The sequence below is a fragment of the Protopterus annectens genome, chromosome 12.part0 (assembly GCF_019279795.1).
Source record: "Protopterus annectens isolate FY-2018-M chromosome 12.part0, PAN1.0, whole genome shotgun sequence".
Classification (NCBI taxonomy): Eukaryota; Metazoa; Chordata; order Ceratodontiformes; family Protopteridae; genus Protopterus; species Protopterus annectens.
This window is the reverse complement of record NC_056746.1, coordinates 1188969189-1188982567: the sequence shown is the minus strand read 5'-3', so window position 1 is coordinate 1188982567 and position 13379 is coordinate 1188969189. Positions and strand designations below refer to the sequence as shown.

Sequence of the window (13379 nt, the reverse complement as noted above, 5' to 3'; positions counted from 1 at the left end):
TTTAGTAAAGAGAGTAAATAGTAGGGAGCTAAGGATAATACCTTGGGCAACTCCTAAGGTGACGGGTAGTAGAGAAGAAAGGGTTTGTTGCCATTGAACTGCTTGCTGACGGTCTGTTAGATAGTTTTTAAACCAGGAGAGAGTAGACTGGCTTAAGTTGAGTTCAATAAGAACATTTAAGAGCTTGCTATGAGACACCATATCAAAAGCCTTAGAAAGGTCAAGAAAAACAGAGACATACTGTAACCATCCTTACCACTAAGCAGTGAAACTAAAAGCAACAAAGCATCAACGACAAAAACATGTTTAAGTTTGAATGTACCAGTCCTACTGTAAATTTGGGATGAAGCATTATAGGACCATTTTGCCATACACGGTGGAATTTTTATGCACTTTAATACATCTGTCTTCACCATCCTGAAGACTTATATTGGTGCACAGGATTAAGGAGCTGTTAAGCTGTTTCCTGTAGTCCAGTGGTCCAGGGTTTGAGTCCCCTAACCTTCATTGCCTAACTGTGTGATTCTGAACAAGTCACTTAACCAGATAGCACTGTTGGGCTGAGTGTGAAAAAGGTCCAAGGAGATCAGTGCTCTACCCCATTACGTAAGTAAGAATAACTAATTCCATAACATTGGAATTTACTGCATAATATGTGGTCATTTTTTTTTATATTACTGATATTTATTTTTAGTGTTGGGTTCCCTGATATGGTGTTAGCTTCACTCAGAAACACTGACTTTGTCCTAGAATCTGAACCCAGTAACACTTGTATCCAAAGTAAAGATTATATCCCCGGATCAATAGCTTAAAAAAAAAAAATCACATTTTGTAATTGGCAATATTCAAATGTGCACACAGAAATACCGGTGGATTTCTAGTTCATTGTCTTAACCACTAAGTAGTGATTGCTTCCCCTTTACCCATTTGTCCTTTTCAAGATGACTCCTTCACTTGTTCCTGACATGATATTGTGAACATATATCATGCCTGAGTCTCTTCAGCATTATATTGAGAAGACCTGCAGCTTCTGTAGTCTCTGGCCATAACCTCCCAGTCTCTCTCTTGCACCATTTTGGTATTTTTTCCTCTGGACTCCATGTAGCAGCATAATAATTCTTTCCTGATATGGACTCCAGAACTACTCAGTACTAAGGCCTTAGTCACACCACACTTTGAATACCGTATGCAGCTCTGGAGTTCATATAAGGGAAGGGACATCAGATGATGGGAAGAATCCAGATGAAAGTCACCAGAAACATCTGTGGGTCAGGGGAGAAGTATAACCAGAGACTAGAGAAACTATAGGTCTTCTCACCCGAAACAAACCAGAAGAGATGGCAGTATAATACTGGAGCAAAAGACTGTTAGAGAGATGTGTATGTGTTATTCTAAATAGGAAGAAAAGAGGGAGCAGGAGGAGCATCATGCAGAAGATTGTAGCAGCTAAGCACTTCCTGGCTCTGAGAAAGTCCTTTTGTACAGAGAAGGTAGTGGATCCATGGAGTGGGCCACTAGAAGGAGCTGGAGAGGGACTCCACATAGGCATTCAAAAGGGCATTGGGCAGGTAGAAAAAAGACGTGTAAAAGGGGAGATTAGGTTTGTCTCCTGCCATTAAGTAAATGTAATGTAAAAGCATGGCATTATATAGGCATAGTAGAATACAAGTATTGCCTGTTTCCTTCTGTTGTGCCCACCATTGTGTTATCTGCTGCCACTGCCCTCTCACTCTGCTCATAGTGATCCATTCAGCTATGATCTACTCCACTGTTTCTGCTCTATGGCTATCTTTTCCACTTTGCCTAACTGATATTTCACACCATAGTTTTTTTTAACCTAAGTGTAACCCTTTGCTTTTGTCTGCACTGAATGTTAACTGCCAACTTTCTGCCTTTCCAAATCCTTCCGTAGACACTTCCACACACATCCTGTACTACTACAGATATCTTTGTGTCATCAGTGAATAGGGTGATCCCAATTTCTCATCTGTCAGGTGTCAGAAACCAATACAGTGAAGAGTATTGGGCGCAAGACTGATCCCCTGTGGCACTTCACTAATCAGATTTGTTATTCCTGATATTGTCCCTTTCACCGCAAGCTACAGTGTTCTACCATTAAACCACACAACAATGCATTTCCTGTTTTTTAGTTCTACTCATCCCCTTTAGATTTCCTGTCAGATACTTTTGTGGATCTGAGACAAAAACCCTGATGAGGTCCAGGTAGACCATGTCTACTGGTACTCTTTTGTCAAGTTCAACTGTAACCCAGTGGTATAACCAGATCGTACTGACTGGCAGTTTCTTATGAAACCATATTGGTTGCTATCATCCTTTCCTTCAGGATTATGTCCATGTTTTTCTCAGCAGCTTCAGCAATTAAGGTTAATAGGATTTTAATTCCTCAGATTTTTCTTCCTCACTACCCTTTTATGAGAGTACCATACCAGCTGTTAGCAAAATGCTTGGAGTTATTACTAGACATTCTGACTGTAAAGATTGGAACCTGTGCACTGAGAGAGAGCCTTACAAGACTATCTGCAAATATATAGAGCTGAGTATATTTTTCTGTATTATTCTGTATTATAGAGCTAAATTGTTGCTTAGATATCTGTTGTCTTACTGTTCTGCAAATATACAGAGATCAGTATATATTTTTCTGGTTTTATAATTTGAACTGTGATTCCTCACATCTCTGTTGAAACTGTCTCCCCCCCCCCCCCCCTTTTGGTGGCTTTTGCAGTGCCCGCCCCACTGTAGATTTGATCTAGGACACTCCCCCAGTCCCATCTTTTTACCGCATTCTACCTAATAAACCCTTTCTGCACTTGCTTTTAGTCATTTTTTCAAACTGTGTGTGGACTAATATTGCTACATACTCAAGTGTGCCAGCTTGCACTGCATGTGAATTGTTTTTACAACTGTTTTTGCTACTTTTATGAAAAAAAAAATTGTAAGCCTGTTTCCTACCTTTCCTGTAATTAGTGTTCCAGATACAGATTTGCTGTATCCAGGACTGTTTGTAAGCTTCTGAGTCCCCCAAGCCTTTCTGTGTTGGAGAGAAGCCTTCTAGCTTATCAGTGGGAGTGGTAAGCATTAGGTAACCTGTCTACCACATAAGGAGTGGTTCTGGCCCAGAATTTGTAGTTATTGCCCGTTTGGGCGGTCTTCCATCTCTCTCAACTTTCTGATTTGAAGGCCTGCATTTGCACTTGTTTCTGTCCTGTAACTCCTGGGCCCATCTCATTTGCTCACTCAAAAAAAAAAAAATAATTGTATCTGCTTTTACTGTATTTATGTTTCTTCCTACTTTATTTTGCTTTTGCGTCATCTTAATAGTACTCAATTGTATTTATTACTGCTTGATGTAACTCATTCTAAGCCTTTTAGTTTAAGCACTTGGGCTTCAAACCAGTTGTTTTACATTAAGAAGGTTTGTGGTCTGCACTGTAGTGGCAGAACAGGTAGCTTACATCCTTCTAAGTTGGGAACTGCTGATTGAGGGCTCAGTGTCTGTTATTCTAAAAGTGTATTAATTCTGGTTTAAGCACTTGTGCTTCAGGCCAGCTATTTTACATTGAGGGTTCGTGGTCTGCACTCTTGTGGGAGGAGAGGCTGGACTCTGCCCTTCTGAGCTGGGACTTTCTGGTTAAAGGCTTATAGTGCCTGCATATTTGAACTGCTTCTTACTGAAATTGGTACACCTTGTTTGCTGTAGCATAGACTAGATCCAGGCCTGCTGAATCTAGCTTTGTTTGTATGCTTGTTGTTTGTTTGCTTGTTATTTCCCTGAAACGCTAATTCCACCTAAAATGCGGCTTTTCAGCGCTTCTGTGGATCCCTAGTGATATCTGCATTGCTTACTGTACTTATTTCCTTGTTTCACTTGAAAGAAAGTTACTGTTTGTTGTTTTTGCATTTAAGTTACCTGTAACACATTGCATTTAAGTTACCTGGCACTTGCTCACTAAAGCAGTTATATAAGTTGGCACTAAAAAATTAAAAGCACTACACCCTCACAAACTCCCCTTGAGTACCTTGTTCCCCATTGGCCCTTTTTTTCAATTATAAAGGTATACCCAATACTATTCTAGCATGTCCAAAGGTCAGTTGTCAATCTCTCTCCGGTCCAGCTGTTGAATCTGTGAATCTTGAGGCAATGTTACAACTGCCTCATGTACACAGACAACCCTCTCCTCCTCCCAACAAATTCCAACACATGTGAGAGATGCAACCATATTGCCAAACTGGAGGCTAAGCTCTCTCAACTTAGTACTGGTGTAACCAGTCAGGAGGAGAAGGAAACCACACTCACTACAATTCCAGTCTCACATAGACCTACCACGACAGCAAACCAAACACATAAACACACAAAAACATACTCGGAGGCTCTAAATAAAAATCTGCCTAAGCAGCAGAGACCTCCAAAGCAGACACCCAAACAACCGCTACCCCAAAACAAAACACGTGCAACACATAGCTCACAAAGCCAGTGTGCCGAACAGTCACAGCCCTTAAGGCTAAACAACACACCTGATACACTTGTAATAGGTGACTCTATCGTCAGGCACACTGACACCCCCGCTCACCAGGCTGAACAAGGAGAAGGTCATGGTGAGCTGCCTGTCGGGTGCTAGGATCAGCCACATAACACAAGCACTCAGGTCACTCCAAGGCAAGTACAAATATGACTCTGTCATTGTCCATGCTGGTGTGAATGACCTGAGACGTACCTCCCTGGACTACATGAAAAGAGACATAGAGGAGCTCTCTGAGCATGTAGCCCAGGCCGGTATGACCCTGACCTTGAGTAGCATCTTACCCTCACCAAGAATGATGCCACAATATGAAGGCAAGATGATCAATTTCAACAATTGGCTTAAGTATTGGTGTCATCCAAAAGGGATCCAATACCTGTCAGCCTGGGATGACATGCTCGACAAGCCACGATGCTTCGCTAGGGACGGCTTGCACCTGTCACCCCTGGGCTTTCGGATATTGGCAAAGGCTCTTGCTTCCCCCATAGTGCCTTTTTTAGGCAAGGCTCAAAAGACAAACCCACCTCCATAGGTATCACAAGGGATAAGAAACTAAGAGTAATGCTACTCAACGCCAGAAGTCTAAACCTCAAAATGCATGCACTCAAAACTCTCCTTAGCATGGAGAACATCGATATCTGTGAAGTAACATAAACCTGGTTCAAGGCTCCCGAGAGCACCCCAGCACTACCAGGTTATACCTCATACCATGCTTTTCGGCTCCAAAACTTGGACCGAACCACAAAAGGAGGGGGAGTATCAATATTCGTCAAAGATACCCACACCTCCAGGTTGGTGGCACAGCACGAAGCATCAGAGACTATCCATGTGCAACTAACAGTGGGTAAAACTGCCTTCCAGTTTATAGCCTGCTACAGACCACCCTCCCAAACCCAGGAACCCCACTCGGCCTTCCTGAGAACACTGGAAAATATGAAGGTCTCTCCAACCACCATTATATTGGACGACTTCAACTACCCAAACATAGACTGGGAGCATTACTGTAGCTCCAACACCCTAGCCCAAAGGTTCCTAGAATTTATAAACTCAAATGCCATTGAACAACTTGTTACCACTCCCACAAGAGGGGAAAACATACTGGACCTGATCATCACCAACATGGGGACTCTATGCTCCAGACCAGAAGTGTATCCCTCACTGGTAAGATCAGACCATAAACTAATCTCACTGGATATTCACATCCCGACCCCACCCCCTGCCCAGAAAACCACAGTGAAAAACTTCTCTAAAGCAAATTTCACACTTCTCAAAACTGAGGTGGAATCCTTCAAAGCCCCTGTGCCTGTGGAAAATACGGCCCAGACCGCAGAATCCTTTATAAACGCATTCTATGAACACCTTCAGGAATGCATGGATCATGCAATCCAAAATAAAACCAAGACCCAGTCCTCCAAAGGCAGACGTCCTGTCTGGTGGACCCCAGCCATAAACAAACTATACAACAGAAGGAGGAAGCTACTACATGATAGAGCAAAATCCCAAAAAGGGAAGGCATCTCTGATCAGTATTAGCAAAAAACTACGGGCACTCATAAAATCATCTAAGGCCAGCTTCGAGAGAAAAATTGCACAGGACACTAAGGATAATCACAAGGCTTTCTTTAGTTATGTTAGGAACCTGGGTGGGAATTCCCAGATATGCTCAGAATTAGTCCAAAATGACAAAAAATACATCGAACCCACAGACATTGCCAACATCCTAGCTGACAGGTTCAGTGCAAACTTCTCACCCCCCCTCCCCACCAAAAGGGCAAATATCTATCCCAGCAGAGTGCTGTCCCCCTGACATCTCAGATGCTCAGGTAAGAGCTGCCCTCTCCAAAGCAAAAAACACAGCATCAATGGGACCAAACGGTGTCCCGGGCTGCGTCCTACATGAACTCCAAGAAGAGCTAAACCCAAACATAAAAGTACTGTTCAATCTCAGCCTTACTACAGGATATGTACCCAGAGAGTGGTGTACAGCAACAGTGGTCCCTCTCCACAAAGGTGGTGCTTCAACGGATCCTGGAAACTATCGCCCCATAAGCCTGACTAGCTTGGTCTGCAAAGCTATGGAAAGGATTATCATGGACCTCATAAATAAAGATATTGGGGACCTACAGACACTGGATCCTACCCAGTTCGGCTTTGTTAAGGGCAGATCCTGCCTCTTAAACCTGGTCAATTTCTTTGAAACAGTCACCAAGGCCATTGACGAGGGGAAGGTGGTCCACACAGCCTACCTGGACCTCGCAAAAGCCTTCGATACAATACCCCACTCGGGCATTATAGATAAGCTCACCAGCTTAAATATAAACCCCTATGTCACTAGATGGCTTGCAAACTGGCTCAAGGACCGAACCCACATGGTTAGAATTGCTGGAGTCATGTCAGACTCCAAACCAGTTACAAGTGGCGTCCCACAAGGCTCAGTCCTGGGACCTCTCTTGTTCGGTATATATTTCTCGGAGGTACGGGCCAACACGGAAGGACTGTGGCTGACCAAGTTCGCAGATGACTGCAAACTGGGTGCCATAATCGACTCTCTAGCCGACACAAGCATCCTCCAAAAGGGCCTCATAGAAACGGACAACTGGTGCCAGAGCCATGGCCTCAAGCTAAACGCCAAAAAGTGTATAGTCATCCCCTTTGGCAAAAACAAAGTGCCCACAAATCACCACATAGGTGGTAATCCATTAAGTACAGAAGAAGTAATTAGGGACCCAAGTTGATAGCAATCTCTCATTTGACAACCACGTGGCCAAAGTGGTTAGAAAAACATAGCCCACCTAATCATGAAGGGATTCACATCTAGATCAGGGGAGGTCATCGTGCCTCTTTACTCATCCCTCATCAGGCCCATAATTGAGTACAATGCCCCTTTTGGGATGTACCTTACCAGACACCTGCAGCAACTGGAAAGACCCCAAAAGTACCTCACCAAGAGGATCAAAGGGCTCAAACAGATGCCATATGCTGCCCAGTTAAAGAAACTCCAGCTCTACTCAGTGGCATACCGCCTGCTTAGAGGCGATCTGTGCCTGACGTATAAAGCCATGTCCAACTCGGAATTAATGGACATGCTGTACCTCAGAAGATCCAAATCCCATCGAGCTACGCTCTCGAGAGACTTGAACCTCAGCACTGAAATAAATAGGACATGCTGGAGGGACAGATTCATAACCCAGAGACTCCCTTCACTCTGGAATAAAATCCCAGTCCAGGTTAGGCAGAGTCCCTCATTGACTCTCTTCAAGAGGAATCTTGATGAGTGGATGGGAGATCGTAGGTTTACCCCGGGTATCACTTCTGTGTCACTGTTAGACAGAGGCACAGTATATTAACCTCGAAAAAGGGCATAGCAAAATTAATTTAAAATGGGTGGCGAAAGCCAAACACACTCTGGCTAGGCTTATAAATGCCCTAGGGCAGATAGCCTAGTATGAACCTATGAACCTATTAATACTGGCTTTCTCCTGGCTATTAGGTGAAGCAGTCACTGTATCTTTGAAGTTTCTTAGGCTTGTCTAAAGAGGGGTATAGCAATGATACAGATGCTTGATAGAACCACCAAGGTGGTACAGAGAAGATTGGATGAATAGTCTGTGTTTTAACAACAACCAAGAAGTGCTGAACATGTATAGACTAAAAGAAGGAGGAGATGAGGGAATATGTGTATGGGTTTAACAAGACTGTTAGATGCAAAGGACTAGAAGTGGTGGAGGGTGATTAGATGACAGAAGTACACATTAAAAACTTGGATAAGACAGTATCACTTTACTGAAGCTGTGGTGGAGCTAAAGAACACTTGATCATACTGGGCGGTAGATAGTAGAACAGATGGTTGGTTTTACTAGAAGCTGAAACAACTTGCAGCTTAGAGGTAAAAAGGGCAGAGTGACGACCAACAGCTATGTAGGGATTAACATCAGACCAGTAGGTTCAGTAAGATTATTGTTTATAAAAACTGGCAACATCCTTGTCTGCACAGCACACTATGTAGCTATCCATTGAGTTGTGAAGTACAAAGCCATATCTAACAAAAAAATGCATGTTTGTAGATAAAGGCAGCTGAGAATATTTCAGTTCATTATCACTTGCCCTTTCCACTTCATTTTCAGATGTTTAGTTGACTGAGATATTTTACTTTACTTGCAGGGGAAAAGCCGTTTGCATGTGATTTCTGTCATTTCACGACCAAACATAAAAAGAACTTGCGCTTGCATGTGCAGTGTCGGCATACTGAAAATTTCGATGAGTGGGCGAAGACTCATCCTGAAGAGCAGCCTGTCAGACGACGCCCTTTCTTTACTGTACAACAGATTGAGGAGCTGAAGCAGCAGCATGATCAGGTTCAGTCCATGCTTGATGGAATACGGACCCCACTGGTGAGTCTTTTCCTTTTTAAAGGTGGAAAAGGAGGATGGGCTGAAAGGGGTGGCACTAAATTTTCATCACCACAGAAGGTGAAATTACAAGAGCCAGAGATTTTGTTGCATTGCATGTATAGAGCCAGAGATTTTTGCTGCATTGCATGTATAGAGCCAGAGATTTTGTTGCATTGCATGTATAGATTCTCTAATATCCTAGATCTCATACTGCTTACACTAAATATGCTGGCAACAGCTTTAGGTTAACCCCCATTGTGAATGCACTTAAAGTATATTTTTTTAACATCTTTATTGAATTGTCACTTAAGCATAGGCAAACATACATTTATATAAATGAAAACAAATCATATTAACATGTTCCCATTTACAAACATTATACTTAATGTATATTGTTTAGTATAATTATCATTAATACATTACATAAATTGCTCAATTTCTGCATTCCCTTAAACCTCACTCCTCTTCCAAAACATTGGACTGCATGCATTGTTACCACAATTTCCATTTTTTTCGGCATAGTTTGCTCCTACCCTTTTCTAAGAATCCTGCTTCCAGATGTTCTTCGTGGTTCACTGTTGCAGTCATTACATTTGGATAGTCCTGCTGGCAGGTTTCCCTCATTCGGCCTGAATTCCAAAGTCTTGGGTCCTGCGTCGGCTGCTGTCGCCCATTCCCTGACATCAGGTCGTCAGGGGTATAAAAGAAGCAGCCGACGCCATTTTCTTTAGTCTTTCTTGCCACGCGGTGCCCGAAGCAGAAGCAGTTCGCAAGTGCCTGTCGGCCGTCTCCTGAGATTTTCGTGTTCAAGTTTCAGATCCGAAGTCTTCATTAAAAGCTAAGTACCCCATTGGGGAAACTTTTTTCTTGCTCCAGACCGATGTCAGAAAAAGTTAATAATTGTATTTCTTGTGGGAAGCAAATAACTCATAAGGACTTTCATTCTTACTGTATTCCTTGCCTAGGCCCTGACCGCGATGTTTCAAGTTGTAGGTTTTGTGCTAGATTTAACCAACGCACTATTAAGTGTCGGTACGATTTTGCACTAAGCTCTTTTGGGCACAGATTTAATTATACAAAGTTGTCGGATAACCATCCGACTACCGGAGTTCACAAAAAGCGCAAAGAAAAAGAAAAAGACAGGCAACCGAGGTCCAAAACCGATGACGAAGCTTCTCCTAAGCCAGTCGCCGGTTCACAGTGAGGCATTTTCGCACCCCCTGACGTCCACTACTTTAGAGTCGCAGGCCGCTACCGACTCCCACGTGGAGTCGGTCAGGCCGCTGGAAACTCAAGGTATTGGAGCCATGGGGACTATTCCCTCAGATGGGTCCGGAGCCGCTGAGCAGGCATCGGCTTCTGATGGTGTTTTCATACATAAACAATATACATTAAACCAACTACAGTTTCAAAGGCAAAGACTAAAGCACCTTTAAAGACAAAGAAACAAGTTCACCAGCCACATGGACAGGCCTCCATGCCCAAAAAACAGATGCTCAAAATGGCCGAAGACTTAATTACCTTGATCAGGGGTTCCCATCCCCCTCCTGATAAGAGCCTAGGCAAGAGACAGACTGTGAATCTTCAGATCAGGTTTCCATTTCCTCAGATTCCTCTTCTGATCAGGAATATTCTCTTCCCCCCTATGAGGGTTCTGATGCTGAAGAGTCTATTCCTTCAGCTTCTCCTCCTGAGGATTATTCCTTTGGGGAAACCTTGCATACCATGAGGGAGCATTTCCACGGGGAGAGCCAAGATTTTTCGGAATCTAACAAGAGGCTCAGGGACTTCCTTCTACTACTTCAACACAGGCCACTAGCTATTCCACCTGTGTTAGACATTGTAGATGATGAGACTAGTCTGACCCCTGACTCCGTACCTCCAGCTCCTGTTAAGCCTGACAGATACTACAGGGTTCCTGACTCTCATAAACTCCTTTTCAAAAACCCTGCTGCACACCCAGAGACTATTTCTCAGGGTCTCAAAGGAGTTAAGGCTTCCACTGCAAAAAACCCTACCCCCTCTGACAGTGATTTTAGGGCACTGGATAGATGGGGTAAAAAGATTTACACATCTGCTACCTTGGCTATAAGGGCCTTAAACTGCCAGTTTCATATGCTCAAATATCAGCAATATGTCATGACACTGCTTAAACAAAAAATGTTGGTAAATTCTGAATGTGCAGAAAACAAAGAAATGCAGGATTTATTGCATGCAGCTGATCAAGTTGGAAAGCATACTTTGCAATGTGGTTTTGATTCTATGGAGGCCTCCTGCAGGGCCACTGTTACGGGTTCTGTAATTAGGAGACATGCTTGGTTAAAGGAACAAAATCTGCCTGATCATGTCATAGCTAAATTATTAGATGCACCATTACAGCATGATACCTTGTTTGGTGTTAAGGCAGAAGAGGTGTTAAAGAAAATGGAGGACAAAGCTAAATCTATGCAAACAGTCAAAGATTTTTTACAAGTACAGCCACCTAGGTTTAGCAGACACTGGCCAACAAAGAATTGGTCCTTTCCATTGTCAGACAGACCTCAAAGGGACAGATCCAGACACCCTAGAGGCAGATCCCAGCCGCAAGGTTCTTACAGGTCTAAGCAATGGGGTGCTTCTACCTCTAAAAGTGGAGAAGACAAATCACAACCATACAGGAAACAGTCCCAATGACTTCCCCGTGCCTGCACCAAGCACTTATCTACTGGCAGCACCCTTAGGGGGGAAAATGGTACTTTTTCTCAAAATTGGCACATTATAACCCAGGACAAATGGGTTCTAGACATAGTGACACAAGGCTACAAGTTTCACTTCCATACCCTGCCAAGTGCAAACGGTTGGCCAGACCTGCCAAAAAATCAATGTGCACAGGCTCGAAAACAAATTTCATCCCTCATGGACATGAGGGCTATTCAACAAGTGCCACAGCAAGAGCAGGGACAAGGATTTTACTCAAGACTGTTATTGGTACCCAGAAAGGACAAAGCATGGAGACCAATACTGGACTTATCTATTCTAAACACATTCCTGGATATACCAAATTTCAAGATGTTACCTTGCAGCAGCTTCTGCCCATGCTGGGCAGAATGGCTTGGCTCGTCACTTTAGACCTAAAAGAGGCATACCTGCATGTCCCAATCAGACAATCATACAGAAGATACCTCAGATTCAAGGCTGGTTCAAAGCATTACCAATTCTCTGCACTGCCCTTTGGCTTATCTACTGCACCCACGGTCTTCACAAAGTGCCTGGCACCAGTAATTGCTTTCTGCAGACAAAGAGGAATACAAATATATCCTTACTTGGACGACTGCCTCATTCAAGCAGAGAACAAGGATATTCTACTACAGCATCTGGCATTTGTGAAAAGACTTTTAACATGCCTAGGGTACACAGTCAACGAAAAGAAATCAAAACTAGTACCCTCTTAAGAGATAATATTCTTGGGTCAAGCTTAAATACAACTGCCCAGATGGCTTATCTCACGCCAGACAAACAAAGGCAACTGACTACCTATTTCAAGGAAATGGCAATAAAGGCCCAGTTATCTGCAAGAAAATTATGCAGGCTTTGGGCTTCATGGCATCCTGCATCCTTCTAATTCCATATGCAAGACTGCATATGAGGAAACTTCAATGGTACCTAAAAAGTGTCTAGACACAACATTGCCACAGCCTGGAAACAATGATTACTCTCATTCCCTGCCTGCAACAGGAGTTTCGATGGTGGGCAAAGGCTTGTCACCAAAACAAGGGACAGCCATTCTCACTACCCCCAGCCAGGCAGAACCTAACAACGGATGCATCAGATTATGCCTGGGGGGCCCACATGGCAGGAAAAGGCATTCAGGGCACCTGGTCCACAAATCAAATGCATCTACATATCAATCAAAAAGAGATGCTAGCTGTTCAAAATGCTCTGACAGCCTTCAAGGACCTAATTCATCCGGGACAACTACTGATAAAGACAGACAGTACCACAGTCATGTGGTACATAAACAAGCAGGGGGACATGCATTTTCCCCCCTTTGCAGAGTAGCCATGGCTTTATGGGACACAGCATTGACTTACCAAGTTCATCTGCAGTCACAATTCCTGCCAGGAAAGGACAATACTCTGGCAGACGACCTAAGCAGAAACCTCATGGATCCCCACCAGTGGCACCTGGATCCACAAATCTTCAGCATGATAACAAAGAAATGGGGACGCCCTGACATAGATCTGTTTGCCTCCCCTCACAACTATCAACTAAAAAGATTCTGCACAAGGACTTATCACAGACAAGCATGGAAAGTGGACGCCTTATCTTTCAACTGGAAAAACCTATCAGTATATGCCTTTCCTCCACTGCCTCTCCTCCCCAAGGTACTCCTAAAGATGAGACAGGAGAAACCAAAAGTTATTCTGATTGCCCCAGACTGGCCCCGCCAGTACTGGTATCCGATCTTAAGG

General features: G+C 43.5%; 1 protein-coding gene across 6 annotated transcripts in view; it reads left to right on the top strand.

The window, feature by feature from the left end:
- The window catches only part of ZNF335 (zinc finger protein 335), a 1318033-nt gene that overhangs the window by 712402 nt on the left and 592252 nt on the right, over positions 1 to 13379 (top strand). For all 6 annotated transcript variants that reach the window (XM_044090241.1, XM_044090238.1, XM_044090239.1 and 3 more), the window contains one exon: positions 8699 to 8928. In XM_044090241.1, coding sequence (XP_043946176.1) covers positions 8699 to 8928 — 230 coding nt within the window. The remainder of the gene's footprint in view (positions 1 to 8698; positions 8929 to 13379) is intronic.